General features: G+C 38.4%; 1 protein-coding gene across 3 annotated transcripts in view; it reads left to right on the top strand.

Moving 5' to 3' along the window:
• Positions 1-20,377, top strand: part of LOC138753811 (transmembrane protein 87A-like) — a 48,954-nt gene extending 28,577 nt beyond the window's left edge. For all 3 annotated transcript variants that reach the window (XM_069917242.1, XM_069917240.1, XM_069917241.1), the window contains exons 11-20: positions 1,638-1,731; positions 6,195-6,263; positions 7,048-7,156; positions 9,170-9,228; positions 10,777-10,880; positions 14,238-14,311; positions 14,497-14,558; positions 16,591-16,643; positions 18,446-18,476; positions 19,707-20,377. In XM_069917242.1, coding sequence (XP_069773343.1) covers positions 1,638-1,731; positions 6,195-6,263; positions 7,048-7,156; positions 9,170-9,228; positions 10,777-10,880; positions 14,238-14,311; positions 14,497-14,558; positions 16,591-16,643; positions 18,446-18,476; positions 19,707-19,748 — 697 coding nt within the window. In that variant the 3' untranslated portion in view covers positions 19,749-20,377. The remainder of the gene's footprint in view (positions 1-1,637; positions 1,732-6,194; positions 6,264-7,047; positions 7,157-9,169; positions 9,229-10,776; positions 10,881-14,237; positions 14,312-14,496; positions 14,559-16,590; positions 16,644-18,445; positions 18,477-19,706) is intronic.
• The last annotated feature ends 824 nt before the right edge of the window (positions 20,378-21,201 follow it).

Raw genomic sequence — 21,201 nt, forward strand, 5'->3', positions numbered from 1 at the left:
TGACCTGCAGAAGATGAGGTTATCATTTGGAAAACCCTGATGGGGCAAGTTTCTTCGGCAAGACACTGAAGTGGCTGATTGGAGGGAATCAGTTTGTGTGTGTCCCAACGAGCAACAAATCTCTCTCTGAAACTAACAAGAACCTTCCTGAGCAGTAACCACCAGAGCCTGGTGAAGAGTCATAAATGTTAAATTCTGTCTACAGTATAAGAATTGAGGAGTGAGAGGTGAGATTGGGACTGTGAATCAAATAATTTTTCTGAACTTATACACATGCACTTAGAATTAGAAGGGGGTTAAGTTAATAGTAATAAGTTAAAGTTTGATCCTGTTTTTATGTTTAAAGAAAATTAAAAATGACTTTTATTTAAATAACTATTTGTCTTGGTGAATTTCTATTGCTGGTGGGTTTTGGGGTCCTCTGGGCCTGTAACATTGGTATGAACAATAAATAAAGTTGATTTGACTTAATAAAAGGAACCTTGAAAGGGCAAGCTCTTTATTGTAAGAGCAAACACTTGCATGTATGGAAAAGAGCCATGTAGACTCATTTCTCCCCATAGTGAAATATAGCTGGTGTTCATACTTCAGCCACAAAATTGTATATTGCTTTGGCATTGTAGATTGTTTTGAGCATAGGATAAGATTGCAATTGCCAAGTCACTTGCAGGACTCATGATTGGAGTTTACCCCAATCATTCAAATAATATAAATCTAATCCCAGGTGGTGATCATTTGTAACATTCAGTATTTATGGGACTGACGTTATTCTCTTCTGATCATAGTTAATAATCTATTTGCTGTCTCCCAGTTGCTTCTCACTTCCATTATTAACTTCAAACCTGTACTTAGGCACGGTCCTCTGAAGAGGCTACAAAGTAGGGCACCAAGCCTGTTTTCAGACATCAGTCAGGATGGGAATTCTGTGAGTTGAGAGCAGCCCTGCAGAGGTTGCACTCGATGATTGATAACTGTTAGCTGACACTGTCCAGAGTCCCATTCCCATTCTGTAGCAATGCCCTAATTTATCTCAGAAACCTAACGCTTTATGAAGGGAATTGGGGAGTTTAGGTAGGTGGTGGAGCTTTACAGCACCAGAGACCCATGTACCAATTTATCTCTGGTAATTCCTGGAGGAAGCCCACTTAATTTTTTTTAAATTTAGATTTCAAGATACATCACAATAACAGGCCCTTTCAGCGCACAAGCCCGTGCCGCCAAATTACATCAAATTAACCTATGACCCCTGGTATGTTTTGAATGGTGGGAGGAAACTGGAGCCCCTGGGAAAAACCAATGCAGACACGGGTAAAACGTACAAACTCCTTACAGACAGCACAGGAGTTGAACCCCAGTCCTGATTGCTGGCACCGTAACAATGTTGTGCTAACCGTGCCTCCCACTTCTTAGACACTCATTGAGGTGGAGGAATGGGACAACCATGAATGTATTTGAAATCAAGAGTAATGCTTTGATATACTGGAGTTATCTAATCATGGTGTAAGGCATAGGTGTTTTGCATTTTGTGGGGGCACTGTGCACTTTATTCATTCAGCAATTTGTCATTAAAGGGTTTCATGTGCCACATTTTTAGGTCTGCATAACAATTCTCTTAACTGATGTTTTCTCTGATCTAGGCCTCGCTTGGGTGCGATGTTGCACAGAGTCATTGGTGTTGGCATCCTTTATTTAATTTTCTCAACAATCGAAGGCAACCTTCGAGTTAATGGAGTAAGTAGCCTTTATACAAGGAGGTAATCTACTGACACAAAGTTTGTTGAACTATTTTATCCATTAAATGAATCATTGTCTGCATAATAGCTTAGAACTGCCTTCTGAGCTCACATTTCTTCAGACTTCGGAGACGTGAGACTACAAATGAATTTGGAGCAAAAATCAAACTGCTGGAGGAACTTGACGGGTTGAGAGGGGTGTGGAGGAAAAGAAATTGTCAATGTTTCAGGTCTTTTTAAAATATTTTTATTTATTTTAATAAAAAATTTCAATAACATGATATGGATAGTTACATCAACTTAAAACATTCAGTATATCAAAAACAATAATAAGTTGTAAATCATATCCATAATTCATATTCCCAATGATATATATTTATTTTAAAAACTAATTAAAAAAAACAAAAAGGAGAAACTCTCAAAACCCCTACCTAATGGATGCCATATATGATTAATATTAAAAGAAAAATGAAAAGAATGTACATAGAAGTAAATTATAAAGTAAGATGATGAGTCATAAATGACTCCCATAACGTCTGGAATCTTATATCTGAATAATTAACTGGATAAAAAATCTTTTCCATATTCAAACAAGACATGATGACCTGTAGCCACTGAGTTGGTGGGCTCGCATCCTTCCATTTAAGTAAATTTGCCCGTCTTGCCAAAAGATAGCTCGATTCTGAACCAAAGACATAGAAGAATCATTCCCTCAATGTTTCAGTCAAGACCCTGAAATATCAACAAGACCCGCATCAGAACTGAGTAGCATCGAGTGATCCTTTCCTCACGCCACCCTGCAACTAACACTGCTCAACCTGCTTGGTTTCTCCAGCAGTTTCTTTTTTTATGCTTCCTTTAGATCAGTGGTTCCCAACCTTTTACTTTCCACACACATACCACTTTAAGTATTCCCTATGCTATGTGTTCTGTGATTAGTAAGTGATTGCTTAAGGTGGTATTTGAGTAGGAAGGGAAGGTTGAGAATCACTGCTCTGGACCCAATCATTACTGAAATATTTTGCTTGAGAAAAGTTGTCACTGGCCCATTTCCTTTGGAGTTATGAAACTGTGCATATAACGAATCAATTTGGAATGATTAAAACAGTGGTTTTCAAACTTTGTCTTTCCACCCACATACCACCTTAAGCAATCCTTTATTAATCACAGAACACTTATTGCATAGGGAATACTTAAAGTGGTATTGAGTGGAAAGTAAAAGGTTGGGAACCACTGCTTTAGATGATGCCAAGTCAGAGATTACTAACCTACATTCCAACCTCGTCACTGTGCTGTGAATTTTTTTGTTTGCATCATGCTGCTGTAGAAATTAAATATGAGTGATATTTTTCTTAAACTGATTTTATCCTCCATTGCTCTTTTAGTAACGAGTAACATGTATGACATCAAACTGTTTCTCATCGAGTGAGAGATGTACAGAATGGAAACGGGTCCTTAAAACCACATCCACGCTGACCATTGACCATTCACTTACATTAGTTCCCACATTCTCATCAACTCCCTCAAGATTCTACCACTCACCTACAATTTACAGTGGACATTTAACCAACCAACTTGCATATCTTTATGATGTGGGAGGCAACTGCAGCACCTGAGGAAACCCATGTGATCATGGAGGATTCAACTTAAGACACTGGTGCCGTGTCACAGACCATGACACAGAATCTTTTCCAGCCTTTTCCCACGCACTTAAAGTCACATAACAGGGAAGCAAGCCTTTCGTCCTGTGCCCATACCAACCATCAAGCATCCATTATGCTACTCCTACATTAATCTCATTCTTTCACTGTCCATCCATCCAACCATCTTCCAGGTTCTACCACACTCTTGCAAGTTTCCAGTGGCTAATTACCCATGTTTTTGCGATTATGGAAAAAAAATAGAATAAGTCCTTCCTTGAATTGCAGCAATTGAATTCCCTAAGAATCAAACACTGGCTGTGGTGGTGAATGAGTTGAATGGGTGCCGAACATTAATTGTTAGACGATCAGAGAGTCTCCATTGGCCTCCAGATGTTTTTCTGGTGAAGTGGTTAAAACAAAATAGCCAACTGGCCATTAGGTCCACTGTTCCATATTGGTAGAAACACTTCACCTCAAACCTTTATTGTTTTAACTAAAATTGGCACTCTTTTGTTTCTGATTTAGGCCCCACTTTTTACCTTGGCTCTTATAGGGAACATCAGTCTCTCGTTCATTGACTCCTGTATACTCTGGTGGATATCCTTTACGTTATACTTTTGCATTTATAAAATTCATTGTGTTAGTTATTCCTACAAAACTTAGGCCAGCTTTCCTGATGGAAAGATCTGAGAAGGCAAGGTGGGGTGATGTTAATTTTACGTGATAACTTTCAGAACTATGCCATACAAAGCTTTTGTGATTTATTGTGTCAAATACTGTGCATTCTTTTGTTTGTGACTGTCAGAATCAGAATTTATTGTCATGAAATTTTGCAGCAGCGTCTTAGTGTAAACATACATGTTATAACCATCTTACAACATTACTAGATAAAAAGAATAATAATGATAGTGAACAAAAAGTAAGGTTCATTGATCATTCAGGAATCTCATGGTATTGGGGAAGAAACTGTCCTTATGCTGCTGAGTGCTCGTCTTTAGGCTCCTGTAACGTATTCCTGATGATAGCAGAGTGAAGAGGGCATGGCCTGGGTGATGGGGGTCTGAAGATAGAGGGTGCTTTTTTAAGACACCGCCTCATGTAGATGTCCTCGATGGACTGAAGTCTGGTGCCTGTAATGTTGCAGGCTGAGTTAACAACCCTCTGTAGTTTATTCTTGTCCTGAGAGTTGCCGCCTCCATACTAGGCAGTGATGCAACCAGCCTGAATGCTCTCCATGGTACACCCCCTGTAGAAGTTTACGAGAGTCTTTGATGACATACCGAATCTCCTCAAACACCTCACAAAGTACAGCTGCTGGCGAGTCTTCTTAGTGATTGCATCAACATGGAGGCTGCAGAACATTTCCTCAGAGATGTTGACACTCAGGAATATGGAGTTCTTGACCCTCTCCACTACTGAGGCCTCAATGAGGACTGGATCATGTTCTGCCTTTGACAAATCCACAACTAAATCATCAACATTCCTATCTGACTATGCAAATAAGAGTTGATGTTTCCTATGGTCCGACAACACAATGCCCTTTGAAGAGAAGGTGAAAGAGAAAGAGAGAGAGGTGACAAATTTCATGCAGAACATTTGGTATTTTTTTGAACTTGTGAATGTGTATTTAAAAATAAGAATCTCAGTATGATCCTGGAATTTTTTCCAAAGGCAGTTTTATAGATGATCTGGCCACATCAAACGAAATAACAAAAATTAAATGTCAAAGTTAAGAATAAATCACTGCAGCTCAATCAAAAGTCAACAATCAGAGAGCTTTGGGAAAAGCTGAAAATTCTTAGAAAGTGTCACATGGTTACCCATTGATTCTCACTGATTTTAAAACATTTCTATCAGCAATTTCATTCATTAGAGTCCTGCTGAGCATTATTAAATTGGTCAACATCATTCGTTAGCTTAGAAGTTCAAGTCTTATTGCATTCCCTCGATAATTTGGCTCCAATACAGAAACATTTAATTAGCTGTAAAGGTTCTAGTAAAGATTCCACTCTTTGTTAGGCATAGAGACAGTATCTGCCATGTGGATGACATAGGAACAGTATTTCATGTTGAGATGGTGAGCCCTTGACGTAGGGCTCAGGCCCAAAATGTTGGATTTCTATCTTTGCCTCTTATGGACGTTGCGGAACCTGCTGAGTTTCTCCAGCGCATTGTGTATTAACTTAATTTCATGGTGAGAGCTGTGTTGGCATCTTCTGTGCAGGGTGAACGTTTGGGACTATAGTGCACTAGGTTGTGGGTGAGACATCTTCTGTCAATGGTTGCTTAAGTATGAAATCTACCATAAAGGGTTTGCAGGGCTAAATGGAAGCTGCAAAGTGCTAACTAGCTCCTGACTTTGTGGGAAATAAAAAGAGGTTAACAACTCCATTTACTCAAACATATGAGGAGAGCAGTAAATTGGAGATTCCGCTGACTGGTAAGTTAATATTTGCTGTTAAAAAAATCACTGTCTAGCAGTGATCCATCTGATTGAATGGACTTTACCCATGTATATCAGGTATTAGCGATGTAGCAATGGTATTGTGAAAGTTTTTTTTTTCTTTTTCTCCCTGAAATAGTTGTAGTTTAAAAGCATTTTTCTTAGGATTCTAAGCCATTTGGAGTATATTTTGTTCTTCATGATCATTGCAGTGGAAACATTTGTATATCGAAACATTGAAGTTCATTGTGGACCTGAGTTGGATGAACGCTTTGCTACATATGAATTCCTAATATAACTGAAAATCATTGTTTTCTTTCACTTCCTCTTTCTCTTAGTTTCAGCTGATGGTATCTTTTCTTTCCTTCATTTCAGAAAAATTTTGACCTGATCCTTTTAGCTTTTATCCCTCTGGCTGTTCTCGACACTGCCCTCTGCTGGTGGATATCCTTTCTGGTCATGTTTTTTCCAGCAAAAAAAAGGATTTATGATCTTTTTTCTGTTTATTCCTTGATCAAGAATAGAATATGCTAATGTTTACTTTCAAAGCAAAATGTTTATAACTCCTTGGCCTATATGCAGTTTTTAATTTCCTTTGGAAATAACTACCAGCTCATTGAGATAAACCATTTGAGTGTGGGTTTATCAGTAATATTACATGCATAGTGGTCTGAACTGGTCACAATTTTTTGCTTTTGAGTGGTGTGCAACACTACTTTGCAAAAGGTCTATCTTGCATAGTGAAGTGGATAGAATTTGGCACAATTATTACAATCTCAGTCATGGGTCATTTGGGATATAAAATAAAACCTGACTTTTACCCAATCCAAGCATGGCCAATCCAATCTAAACCAGATGAGCCCAAATACTTTTTTTGTCTTTTGTCAAATTGATGCAGAGAGATGGTTCCCATTAGTATCGAATCATGGTGGGCAAGTTACAGGCTTCTGCAGCCCTCTGAGCGACCGTGATCACTAAAGTCAATTTATCAAAAAATCGTGGATTATGTACTTCAGGAGCTGGAAAGTTATGTCTTTTGAGAGGCGGCGGGGGCAGGATTACCAGTTATATCCTGCTCACAGATTTCGTTTGAGCATAATGATACATAAATGCTGTTGTCTCTTATTTTAAACTTTAACCAAAATGATGTCTCCGGGATTTTCCTTTCGACGTGACACATTTGGATTTTTCAATCACATTTCTCTGTAATTTCTTTAACTGTTGACACATCTTTATCAGCTTGACCCAGACAATGAAGATGTTAAAACTGAGAAGGAATGTTGTGAAGCTGTCCTTGTACAGACACTTCACAAACACCCTCATCTTTGCTGTGATAGGTAAGTTTAAAATTGCTTGTTTCCAAGTGCCATAACAATTGAAACATTACATTAAATTCTTAATTCAAGGGCATCCCAAATTCTGTTTTTCCTTGGGATAGACTGGCCAGTTGAATAGAGCTATATTCGACAGTGAAATATAGGTAAGGCCACAGAGTTCTCAAGTCTGTTAGAGCTTTACCAGCTACAATCCTCAAAGGGCAAGGTGAAAGTGCACTCGTGGGAAAGTAATAGCCGACTGAAAGAAGGAAAGGAATGGATTATAACTGTCATTTCAAGTAAACTGGAAAGATTGGATGGATGGGATGGGCCCAGGAGAACAAAATAGAATGAGTAAGATGTAGCTATTGGATGTCTCACTCAACTTTGGTTCTCATGCAAATGGAATAAACTTTGTTGTATCGAATGAAAAGTCAATTATAGTTTCTTTAAGATGTAAAGTCTTCACCATAGTTATATAGAATATTATTGTTCCCACTAGGATTTGTACACTGTGAACCTATATAAATAACCATCATCAAGAATACTGACTAACTGATAGTAGATGCAAACACACTTGAAGAGAAACTATTTAAATCTTAGAAAGGGAAGTGGGGTCAAGAGGGTTGATGATATCACAAAATATTATCGACCAGTGCAACACAAAAGAAACTCAGCAGGTCCCACAGCATCTATAACAAGTAAAGGGTAACCAATGTTTTGGGCCTGAGCCCTTCGTAAAGGAATGAGCAAAGAAATTGGCAGGTACCTGAGTAAACAGGTGGGGGAGGGGGGGGAATGAGAGAGGTCAGAGCTCAGGCTAACAGGTTGGAGGATAGAAGAGCTGAGAAATGATGGAAGGAATAGCTCTCTAAATGGAGAGGGAAGGGAAGGAGATGAGGAGTGGCATAGTTGGCTTAGCGGTTAGTGCAATGCTTTTACAGCGCCAGCGATTGGGTCTGGGGTTTGAATCCCATGGTGTCTGTAAGGAATTTGTATGTCCTCCCCGTGTCTGCATGGGTTTTCCCCGGGGTCTCTGGTCTCCCCCTGTTCAAAACATACTGGTGGTGTAGGTTAATTCTGTGTAAATTGGCAGGATGGCCTCGTGGGCCAAAATGGCCAATTACTGTGCTGTATGTCTAAATTTTAAAATCTAAAATTTAAAGGAAACTGAAGGATAGGGAAACTGAAGAAGACAATATAAATGCATTTTGGTTGCAGAATAGCCAGATGGAACAGTAGGTGGTGTTTCTCCAATTTGTGGGTACCCTTGGTTTGGCAGTGCATGAGGCCATGGAAGGACATGTGGGTGTTGGAATTGTGTGTAGAATTTAAATGGTTGGCCACTGGGTGTATCTTGTTATTGCGGACAGAGCAAAGGAGCTCAATGAATCGGTCTCCCAGATTGTGTCCAGTTTCTCTGATGTAGAGGCAGCCACAACGGGAGTACTAGATGCAGTAAATGACCCCTGCAGGTTCACAAGTGAAGTGTTTCTTCACTTGGAAGGACTGTTTGGGGTCCTGAGTGGTGGCGAGGGAGGAGGTGTGGGCGGGCGCATGTGTGGTATGTCTTGCAGTCAGAGGGGTAGGTACTGAGGGATGAGTAGACAGACGAGTCCTGGAGAGGGGAAGATGTGTTTGATGGTGGAATCACTTTATAGGTGACGGAAATTGCACAGAATAATATGTTGGATGTGGGGTATTTTCAGAAATTTGTTTTTAATTTCATATGTCCAACACCTGCAATTTTTGTCTTGTATTTGGGTTATAGGGTGACTTCATGGAATAAATTATGGAATAGGCCACTGGTACTTGCTGGGTTCATGGGGAAATTGGAACAGTACAAAGTAGAGGAAGATTAAATGTCGCACTGATGCATTTTCAGTTCTATTGACTTTGCTCTTAACTATGTGTGATCCCTTCCTCATTCTGAGGAAATAAATTCAAAATATTTTGCAAGATAAATAAATCTTCATAATCTTCCTTGAAGATGTTTGTTGCATAATTGTTTGAACGTATCACTTTTTTCTGTAGCTTCAATATTTTTCATAATTTGGACAACAAAGAAGTTCAGGCTCGCAGACTGTCAATCAGTAAGTAAGCTGTGTGCCAAGTTTATTGATTATTAAAACTTCAAATGTACATATTTTACATAGAATGGTTTTCATGCTGTTATGTTCGTGCAGTTTTCCTTATCCTGCCAACTTTAACTAATTTAACAAACCAAGGGCTGGAGATTTTGTTTATCTCATTAACACTCACTCAGTGCAGTTGAATATTTGTATCACATAAAAAATTGCTCATCCTGAGGTACTAGTCCCCATTTTAGTTCAATTTTACGTAATCCCTCATTTTTCTTTCTACTTCCATTCACATTTTAAAAAACTGATCAGGTGAAGAGAGGTCATGCATTCAAGTCTGAGACAGGTCATTATAATTTTGTCTTTCTGAAGAATTCCTTGCTATGTACCTACAGTTCAAAATCATAAATTTTATTATTAATCTCTGAAGCATTGTGACATTATTAATATCTCCCAGACCAATTGAGGTTTTTCTTGTTCTGGTGAAAAGTTGTTAAATCTCCCCATTGAACAGACTCTGATTAATGTTTATTAATGGTAGTTCATGATTTCATTTGAAAATGCTTTCTCTGTGAACAAATTATGGTATTAAGAAGAATGAATAATTTAAATCGTGGCAACTGAAGTTTAGTTTTTGTTTTCAATAACAGATGTCTAAAGATACTGTACAGAAAATATTGGTAGCGTAGTTGCTCTTTTTCAATATTGCAAAACCCACTATGATTGTAGCGCAAGAACATCTGTCAATCTAAGCCTTCCACTGAGTCAGCTTTTGTATCTCTACAACTGGCCCAAGTCAAGAAAGCCTGAGCTAGAAAAAGGAGGAAACATATGTCAGAATCATATCCTGTAACATCTACATAGTTTACAATGGAGTCAAAATCAATGAAACCAATTCAGTCACACAATCATCTGTGGGCAATTTAAGATCAACTGATACTTTTGGGCAGATTTTGGAGATTTCCACCTTGACCTGAAAGAGAGGCGGGAGTAATTTGTTGAAAAGGCCAGGTACTCCCAAACTCTCTCGATCAGACATTGAGGTATGACGGTTGTGGTATGAAGTGAGGGTTATGGTTAGTGTTGGGATCCTTCTATGCAACTACATCTGAAGGATGTATTACTAGGGGCAGCCTTTCTATTTCACCTTTGACCTTAGCCAGGCTTTACAGGGGGGTTTTGCATTATTGAAACAGTGTGTTTAAGAGGAGTTCAGTGTGCCATGAAATCATTCCCGAACAAGATGTTACTTGGTATTCTTAGACAGGAAAGGGTTTCATTCCTGGGAAAAATTTTGTTTGTGATCAAAAAGAATGGACAAAATGGATTATGGATATGTGGAACTTTGTATTCTGCTCATCATGGTGAGAAATAGAATTACGGTTTGAGGATGTGTACCATAAAGATGCAAATAGCAAAAATTGAACAGAAGATTTATAGATCAAGGAATATCTTTATCTGCATCTATACCAAAATGAACATCTTAAAAAAGTGAGATTTAGAAACTAAATGGCAGATGCCATAGACAATATTGACCCTTCCCTTCTGTGTTCACTGTAGGACTGGAGAGAACGGTGGATAGATGATGCATTCTGGCGCTTGCTATTTTCTGTCATCCTGTTGGTCATCATCATCTTGTGGAGGCCTTCAGCAAACAACCAAAGGTTTGAACCTCATTTTGGTGTGAATTTTCCAGGTGCTTTTGCTCATTATGTTCCAGCTGAAGGAATCATAGGAAATAGCTTCAAGAGTAGGCCCTTCGAGACTGCACCACCATTCAAGATGGCTGATCATACGACTTCAGTACCCTATTCTTGCTTTCTCTCCATTACTTCTTCAACCCATAAGGATCACATCGAACTCCCTTTTAAATATATCCAATGCAGTGGCCTCAACAACTTTCTACAGTAGGAAGTTCCACAAGTTCAGAATTCCGAGTGGGGGAAAAAGGGAGAAGTACAGGAATCCTGTCGGCAGTTTGTTTTCAGCACTTAACTGAATTGAATAGTATCTGTGCAAAGTAAAATATTGACAGGGATTCAAAGAAAGCAGGCCATTCAGCCCAATGTGATGGTGTGAGTTGAAAAACCTACTAACCTTGATCTTACCAAGCCAGTCACACTGCAGATCATTGCTTTTTTACTTACATTGGTGATGACTTACTGCTTTCATCCCTTTTCAGACAGTGAGCTCCTGAACATCACCCCCTCTCCTCCACAACCATTTGGGTGAAAATAAATTTTCCTTGTCGCAGTCTAAACCCCCTGGGTTTTGATTTCTGTTAGCTTTCGTTGTTTCAAATAAAGCAACCCTACTTATAATCATTCTTCAAACGTACAATGTTCCAGTCCAAGCAACATCCTAGAAAACCATTTTTGCATCTTTTCTTGTACAATTGCACCTTTCCCACAGCATTGTGGCGAGAATGTACACAGCACTACAAATAGAGCCTAATGAGTGCTGTGCACAACCTTCCTGCACTATTCGTCTATGTGCATCCTGTTTGCCTTTTAAATACCCATCAAACTTTGACAGATCTGTGGCCATTACAAGTTCCCTCTGTTCTTTCATACCTCTCGTTACCCTGCTTTATATTGTATATTTCATTCTTGTGCCTTCTAGATCGAGTGCCCTCTCACTTCTTGGGATTAAATCCCATTTGTTATTTTTCCATCCAACTGACTACCCATTCCTTGCTGCAACTTCAAGCTTTTCCTCTTGCCAACCACACAAATGAAATATCTGTGATCCGCAGACTTCTTTATCATGGTCTCTGCATTTGAGTCTGAACCATTATACATATTACAGAAATCATCGGACCAAGTACAAACTCTTCCATGTTTTGTGCAATGTAGATAAAGGAATTTATCTGTTGCTGCTTTTGAGGGCTTATTTAGTGGTGAGGCATGTTGCAAATGAAATGCTGTTGGGTACACCACGATGTAGAATTTGTATTTTTGTAATTACACCTGATTATATAAGCTGCATCATTTCTGTCTGTGCAGGCGGTAAAAGTAAGTAGCAAATTTGGTAATGCAGTGATTCATGTTTAAGGATAACTTTGAGTAAAAATATTTAAACATTTGTTTCAATGGCCCTGTTACGTGCCAAACCAGCAGCAATAGGAATTCACCAAGACAATGGTATTTTCAAAAACAATTTCTTTTCTATTAATAACATAAGGCTTCTTACTTAATTCCAACTTAACCCCACTATGCACAAATGTATACATGTAAGTGGGTGGCAAAACCAAAACCATTACAGTTCAGCCATTATTCTGAAAAGATGATTTTAAAGTTCAGTCAATTTTGTTTTGAAACTCAGATTCTTTAAATTGTTGCTCAACAACAATTGTAGAGTAGGTGTGAGGCATCAGATCTCAAAACTCACGAGAATTGTTTCTTCCATGATGATTTCACAAACCCAGGGAAGGGTTACATGAAGTGCCATTTAGAAAGACTACCCTCTCTCTCTTAAAGAGAGAGTCAGAAGAGGTCATTCTCTTTTGAAAGCCACTTATTCTGTGTTCTCTTTACTGTATTTCAATCCTGAGTGACTTACAGAATGACCAAGCAACTGCTTCAATTCTGTGTTACCTACAGGATGGTAAGGCATCTTGTGCCTTCAATTTGAAATTAGTTCCTTAATATTCAAAAATGCTTTATCTTGAAGTGTCTTTACCACATGGCATGACATAATTCCTGTCTTTTAAGTTTATCTCTTCCACTCAAACCCAGAATCAAGTGGCTGCTTTTCTCACTGAAGTTCCTCTCTTCCTAAAGCATTTATGAGCAAAATGCTTGTGGACTGTCTGCCCAGCTAACTTTGTGTATACAGCTGTTTCTCCATCAAACATTAATTGTTTCAGCAATTGAATGGACAATCACTCCACTTCTATGACTGTGTATACAGCTTCTACCAAACATGGGCTTAACAGACATTTTGACTTTCAAAATGGTTTCTCTCAGAGTGTATTTGTGTCTCTCTAAGTGTGCTCTGTCCACCCTAAAACTACTGAGAAAATATATATAACTAAAGATTAATAATAACACAATTCCGTCACAGGCACATTGAAGTACATTTGCAAAGTTATTTGGTAGATGGGATAATACAAGTAGAAGTGATTATATTGTTGCTGCTTGCTGTAAAGATACACACCAAGTTGACAATGAAAATAGAAATGGTTTTCTGTGTTAAATTTGGGCATTTAGATTATTACATTAATGAGGATGAAGAATAAATGTGTTCACTTAGTTGATATGGGTAAGGAAATGTTCAAAGTTAAGATATATTGTCAGACTATACATGACATCACATACAACATTGAGATTCTTTTTCCTGCAGGCCAAGCAAAATTTCCATTTATCAGTAATGCAAAAAACTGTATTAAAGAAAAGATGCATATACAAAAGAGGGAACTGTAAGCAAAGTGTGCAGTATATATTGAAAAAATCTATAATAAATAATGTGCAAAGTAAGAGTCTTTAAGTGAATCTCTGATTAAGTTTGTTGTTGAGGAGTCTGATGGTGGAGGGATAGCAACCATTCCTGACCTGGTAGTGTGAGTCTTGTGGTACCTATACCTCTTTCCTGATGGCAGCAATGAGAACAGGGCACATCCTGGGTGGTGTGGATCTTTGATAATTGCTGCTGCTTTCCGATGGCAGCATTCCATTTGGATTTTCTCAATGATGGGCAAAACTTTGATGTTAAGTACTGGGATATCAGCTCTCACCTTTTTTCTCCTGTCTCCCTAACCATGTCCCATTATCATCTTTTGTCTATTGGTTTGTGCTCCTCTCCCTCCCTCTCTTTCCTTCTCCTCAGACTTTTAATTCAGGTGCCTTCCTGCCTTTTACTCGTACCTTGAAGAATGGCTCGGGCCCAAAATGTCAGCTATATATTTTTTTTACCTCCTATGGATGCTTCAAGACCTGCTCAATTCCTCCAGCATTCTGTGTTTTCTAATTTGCTTATCAATAACAGAGGATTTTACACTTACATAGACTTTCTTTTTGTAGGTTTGCCTTTACTCCTCTTACTGAAGAAGATTATGATGATGAACTCAAGGAGCCAATGCTCAATGAAGCTTTTGGTGAGCTAAGGTTATCAACTTAACAACTGCACTCTGGGGTGAAATATTTCATGGGGTTAACAATTAACTCTCTAAATTAAGCCAGAGGTTCAACTATATTTTTTCTTTGTTTGTTAAGTGGACATGGAATAAGCTTGAAATATTAACAGATAAATTGAGGCACTATTGTGGTATATTTTCTGCAGAGGGAATGAAGATGAGAGGTACAAAAGCAGAATCTAATGGCACTGCAAAACTGAATAAAGTGGTGAGTAAGACTGGAGGAAGTTTTAATTTTAAATATATTGAACCTTTATAGATTTTTTTTAAGGATTGTTTTAAGTTCATATGTTAAAGTGTACGCTGTTTGGCTATCTGATTCCTTATTTGCCTAGAGTGAGTTTAGTCACCTTATTTCTTAGCCAGATAAGATGGCTTCATTTGAAAGAATGCAACAACTCTTCCTGTGAAGAACTAGTGGGTGGCCACTGAACTATTTAAACAGAGGGTACAGTGAAGAGCCTTGGAGATGACCACCCTGACAAACTTTCCCACTGCTAATTTCCATCTCATGAATCCTACTGGAAAACAAGTGTTCATTGGCATCAGACAAAGGTGGATTCAGTCGGCTGAAGTAGATTCATTTATTGTCACCTGTATTGAAAACTCAGGGATAAAGGTGGTTTTGCAGTCAGACCAGAATACACCTCATGTATAGCATAGCAAGTAAAACATGGTATAAAGGAATAAGTTTCAGAGAAAGATCAGTTTGTACAAGCAAAGGCAACACAATTTTACCATTTTAAAGTTATTTTGTGAGTTGGATAACTGCAGAAAAGAAACTGTCTTTTAATCTGATGGAGCATAATCTCACTTGTGAATCTTCCTGACAAGAGGGGGTGATGGGAATGTGGCAGGAGTTATAGATGAAGTCAATGCCCATTGCTTGCCAAAAATATTTGATCAGCCTCTGCTTTCCAATGGGTATTTTGTGACACCATATGTGAAGCCTCAAATGTGCATTCACATTCAAATGTGATTCATATTTGTTGGACTATTGTAAAGAGAGGATCAATAAAGAATTGGATTGTTTCATGATAAATAATTTTTTTTAAAGCTGTTTCCAGAAAGACTAGCCCTCCCTGATGCTTAGCAAGTTTTTTTCTCCTTCCCAGTTCTGATAAGGATAGTCTTCCTGAAACATGACTTGGTTTCTCTTTCCACAGATGGGACCAGATGCTAAGCATTTCCTGCATTTTCTGTTTATTTTTGAAGGCAATTTTTAAATGTGAAGAAACAGCTATATTGAAATAAGTTATTGTTTATATTGTGACTTACAGTTACCTTTTCTAAACATTGGTAGTAAGTACATCATCTGAGCGAAACAAAATGAGGTAAACAAAAGGTTATGGAGCAATGTCCACTTGAACTGTTTTACAGGTGTTGCTTCATAACCACCTCAGTCCTTTACCTGAAGTTGATTCATTCCCAGTTAAAGTTGCAATAATCAATTACCTCACAGAATATCTGTGATTTTAAAATAAGCATTGGTTTTCCCACTTCTGATTGCGTGGCTCCCTCGGGGTTCCATGTACATCGGTGACCCTCAGAATCAGAATTTGTGCATTAAGTCTTAGCTATGAAAGGCATCTAGCCATTCATGATACATCAAAGTACTAATGCACATGTTGAATAGAGGTTACTATATAGAGTGATAATTGTAGCTCTTGGAAGAGTCTCATTCTGACTACCTAATTCATAGTGGAAGCACAGTAAAGGAATGGTGAATAGAATTGGGAATGGGAACCTATCCCTTCCCAGCCACTCCCACCCCCCCCCCCCCCCCTTCCCCATCTTTCTACAGGCTGGTTTCTCTCTTTCATATTTCGATAAACTAAAACACTAATACTCCTTCTATAGATGCTGCCTTATCTGAATGTTTCCAGCATTTTCTGTTTTTATTTGAGATTTCCACCATTTTTTTTTAAATTTTTCATATACTCCCTTCTATGTTATTAGGTTTCAGAAAAGATGAGCAAGATTGGGTGAGAGCAGTATTATACAAAATAATATATTTTCCTTGGAAAATTAAATAACTAGTAATATTGAACAATTTGAGAGTAAAGTTTACTTCCATGGAGACCATCTTTTTTTGTCTGACATTTTCCCCCTCTCTTTGCCAAATGTCTGAAGTGTTCCTCAGATGTGTCCATGAAAGAACACAAATTTGAGATTGAAATTAGACTGAAAATTTGTTCATTGGACAGAAAATTCACCAAATGTGTCACTGTTATTGACAGGATGAAGATCTTAAGTGGGTTGAAGAGAATGTCCCATCATCCATGGCAGACGTGTAAGTGACTTTCATCAACTTTGTCTACAATCTATTTCAGTGCAGCCTTCATCTGGACTTATTATTGTTACTTCTCAACCGTTTACTTCTAAATTGGGAATTGGTGTCTGTCATGTTCACCATTAATCAAATTGTAGTATTGCAATGTTTTTGTGAACATATTTTTCTCAGAACTGTTTTTATTCGTCTTAGGATAGATGCAGAATTCCATTTTCAACTTGAACAGGATTGCACTCAAAATTTACTTGTGAATGTAGAATTATATGATCAACAAACAGATGACATAGTTTGGATAGTATGCAAAAAAAAGGAGATACTGATGGAGCAATGATTTGAATAGATTAGAATCTGCCCCAATTTCACAGTGAACTATTTTCCCCATATTCCCACAAATTTCCCATAGATTCTGCCCCAATTTCATAATGACCTATTTTCCCCACATTCCCACAAATTCCCCATAGATTCTGCCATTTGCCTACACACCAGGGGCAACTTAAAATGGGTAATTAATGACCTACACATCTTTGAGATGTGAGGGGAAATAAGAGAATTGGAGAAAATCCATGTAGTCACAAAGAATGTGTGCAAACTCTACACAGACTGGATTGAACCTGATCACGAAGATGTTAGACAGGAGGTGTACTCCAGCCCTCTCTGCAGAATTATTCTATTATCATAGAAAAAGGGGCAGGCTTTGGCAGCCCTTGACTCTGCTCCACCATTCAGTAAGGATATAGCTGATCTAACCTTGGTCGAAGGTTCACTTTCTAACATGATCCCTACAATTGTCTTGGCCTTGAATATGTTCAGTGATTCCATCTCCACATCTTTGTGGGCTAGACAATTCCAAAGATTTACAACCCTTTGAAGGGAGAAATGCTAACAATTCCATCTTGAATGAACAACTCCTAGTTCTGAAACTGTATTCCCTAGTTCCAACTTGCCACGTTAAGGAAAAACATTGTTTTCTCTCTCACCCCATCTACAGAATCTTGTGTTTCAATAAGATCACCTTTCGTTCTAAGCACTATTGAATATAATCAGGCCTTCCTGCCCAATTTGATTTGCAAAGTCAACTAAGAGCAGGCATGATATGTGGAGAAACTTTACTCAGAGTTAGGAAGTTGTGGAACTCCCTACCACAGAAAGTTGTTGAGTGCTGTTTGTTGTATTCAAAAGGGAGTTGGATGTGGTTCTATTGGCTAAAAGGATCAAAGGTCATGGAGAAAAACAAGAATGGGATACTGAAGATGTATGATCAGGCATGATCATATTGACTGATGGAGCAGATCCTATTTTCATTGTTTCTCAGTGAGACAAGTGATACCCTGTACATATTTAGCAAAGTTTCCTTGTTTCAGTACCTGATGATCTGTGCACTAAAGGCCCAGCATCAAGAGCTGAAAGAAAATTTGCACCCAGAAGCATAGCTGACAGATAATACAGGTGATTTATTTGGAATAAACTGTTATTAAAACCTTCTCTACCTGAGTCATGATGGCAGGTTTATTTCTAAAATACCTTAATACTTCCACAGCTTTTAATGTTGCCAAAGATTGGATTTAAGGGTTCCACCTTGATATGGATCTAAGGAGTGCTTCTGACTGGGTTTCCATCTTTTAACAGCTCACTCTCAGTCTTAAATTCACAAGATTAGAAATGAAATGAAGCTAGCTTTTGCTGGCAATTCTTACACTGCTGACGGAAAGGAAAAGTGATGCTTCAGCCTGTGACAATAGATACATGAACAGCATTACACTGTACCACTATTATCATGACAAAGTTTAATTGCTTTCTTTCAGAGCTCTTCCTGCCCTCTTGGACTCCGATGAGGTAATAAACAGTTTTTAAAATGTCTTCCAAAGAAACCTTTACCAGTATGCATTTGGGGAGCAGGTGGGTGTTGGCATGTGTTCAGGGAAATAGGCCTATACAAGTGTGTATACATGGAGTAGGTGGCTTTACTGTTGCCTCCAAGATACTCCATTTTTGCCTCTTTGGCATCTTCAATTTTTAATATCAATGCTTAATGACTGTGCAGAATGTACTGTGTGACATTTTCAAGAACTAAAGTTTTGTAGCTGTTGTAAGCATATTTAAATCTTCCTCAAAACTTACTGAATATCTACTAAAATCCAGTTTCACAAACTTTGCCTCTGTTCCAACCCTGCAAATGCCTGGCTGTGCTCTGAAACTACTGTGTATATTTTTTCTTAAATGTGTTGACCTTGACAGTGTTTTGCTTTTAATATTTAATACTTCTAACATTCAAAAGGATCTCCTGCACTAGCAGCCCTTGAAACATCATTAATCCTGAAACCAGGAATGTTGAGCACGAAGCATTTGGCATCCATTAAATAGGAACAGCTGGCAGAATGGTTGGAGAGGAAGTTAGGACATACTGAGCAAGTTAGCTCTTCCTCTCCCCAGTTTCTTCTCTAGACATGACCACAATGTCTAATGTTTGGTGGACTGGGAGCAGTGACCAAAAGCCCTGTTTTTTATAGAGGAAAACACAAATGAGAGCCCCCAGCCCAGCGGTCAGTGGGAGAAGCAATATCTTGGTTAATAGGTACTGGAGGCACCAGCCTGGTTCATGTAAGCTGTGGTTCATGCGTGTACTACTGCTTTCACAAAATTTCAAAATTCAGGCCAGATGATGTCCCAGCAGGGCCTTGACTAAAATGTGGGATAAAATCCCTAATGAAAAGTCCAATAGACAGAATAGACAAGTTACCTGGATTAAAGAGTTGATAATGAGTCAAAATTACCTCTGGGTTGGGGAAGATCATTTTACATGGTTTATTTGTATGCACAGGTTTTGAAATGAGGAACCTTTGTCAGAAAAAGTGGTTAAAGCAGAAACCATTTCACAGTTTAAAGGATAGTTATTGATAAATAAGGCAACATTTAAACAAAGAAGATGCCAAGACAAGAGGAAAACTGAGGCGTGAGATTAATTTAACAATCCAGGAGAGATCTAGCTCCATTTCAACCTTCCGTGCTCTAAACTTTTTCTGATGATTTGGAATGAAAACTGCTAACGGTATCCTTATTTTGCAGGAAATTATGACAACAAAATTTGAGATTTCAAAAATGGAGTGAAAATGAAGACGAGAAAGCACTACTCTTTGTTTTTCTGAAGCAGTGCCGATCCAGGAGAGGACCTCTTCAATCTGCACACAAACACTAATTTGTACAGTGCATCTATCTTCAATGGGGTTGGGTGGGGAGAAGAGTGTCTTTTGTATGTTCCTGAATTGCAATTCTGATTTTTGTTTTCAAAACTAAATTATTTTGCTTATGCTTGCCCGTAGGTGTCTGTTTCAGATGGGCTTATACTTTATTTGTTCAGTTAACACTAAGGGCTGGGCTACAACAACTATCCCTAATCAAGTTGGTCCACAAGGGACAGGTCAAAAGTTATTTCACTGCCTTTACTTCTTCCTTTCCAACCCCATCTGGCCAATTGAAGTGGAAAAGCTGTCTTTGTATTCCAGTCCCAATAATCTGTGCTTGAAACATGGGGGCACTGTTCTGTTGCAAGTCAACTGCATTTGGTGGGTGGTTTCTGATTGCTAGCTGTGCTGGCACCTTGAATTGTTATTCTGATCGAATTGGGAGTGGTATTAAAATGAGGTTTTGTAAACCTGATTTTTGGAGAGATTTAGTAACACTATTAAGGGAGCTTTGTTGTGATCGGTCTCAAATAAAAAATTTAGGGGTTAACTTTACATCTGTTGATTTATAATGTATTTGTAGATCCTCACAGTTAAAGCAGGAAACACACTATTGTGTTTTGTTCTAATGTTAGACCTTCACGCTGAATTAAGGGGATATACTGGAGAGTTTTTTAATATAAATGACTACTTTCATACAGTCAAAGTTGAAGATATTGGTGAGATTGAAGACAATCTTCCATGTGATCAAGGCAATGAACAGCAGAACATGAAGCCAGGGGCAAAAAATACAAACCACTGGAGGAACTCAGCAGGTCGAGCAGCATCTATGGGAGGCAAAGGAATTGTCGAAATCTTGGGTTGAGACTCTGCCTCAGCATTGGGAGTCCTGGATAAGTGTAAAGACGAGGGAAAAAGTGGGAATTTTCCTGGTTTTTTTTGGACATTGGGGGAGTGAGGTTTGTGTTGTGAAAGCATCTCTTGTTCATGACAAAAGGGAGCACTTTCAATGTCTGATCTCTGTTCCCAGTACATTGGCCTGTAGCCCATTCATCACTCCTTGAAGTACACATTCTTACATAGACAAAACCATTGTAATCTTAGTCATGTCCATTTTTGTTCGGTCATTTTTTAATCAGATTCATCCATAAAAGAACAAATCACAACAGCCTAAACAGAATATTATATCACTGAAGTACCACAGCTTTAGTCAATCCTGTTTCTCATCTGACGCTAGCCTGAGTAGATTATCTTGCCTCTGCAACTTAAATTAATGATCAGAGGTGCTGAGAGAAAATGTAGCAGCTTCTATGGTCCAGCGAATATTCTCAAAACATCTGACACAAAGTGTTTCATTTCTGCTGCAAGACAAAGCCAGT

This window comes from Narcine bancroftii, chromosome 2 (assembly GCF_036971445.1).
Source record: "Narcine bancroftii isolate sNarBan1 chromosome 2, sNarBan1.hap1, whole genome shotgun sequence".
In the NCBI taxonomy this organism is placed as follows: Eukaryota; Metazoa; Chordata; class Chondrichthyes; order Torpediniformes; family Narcinidae; genus Narcine; species Narcine bancroftii.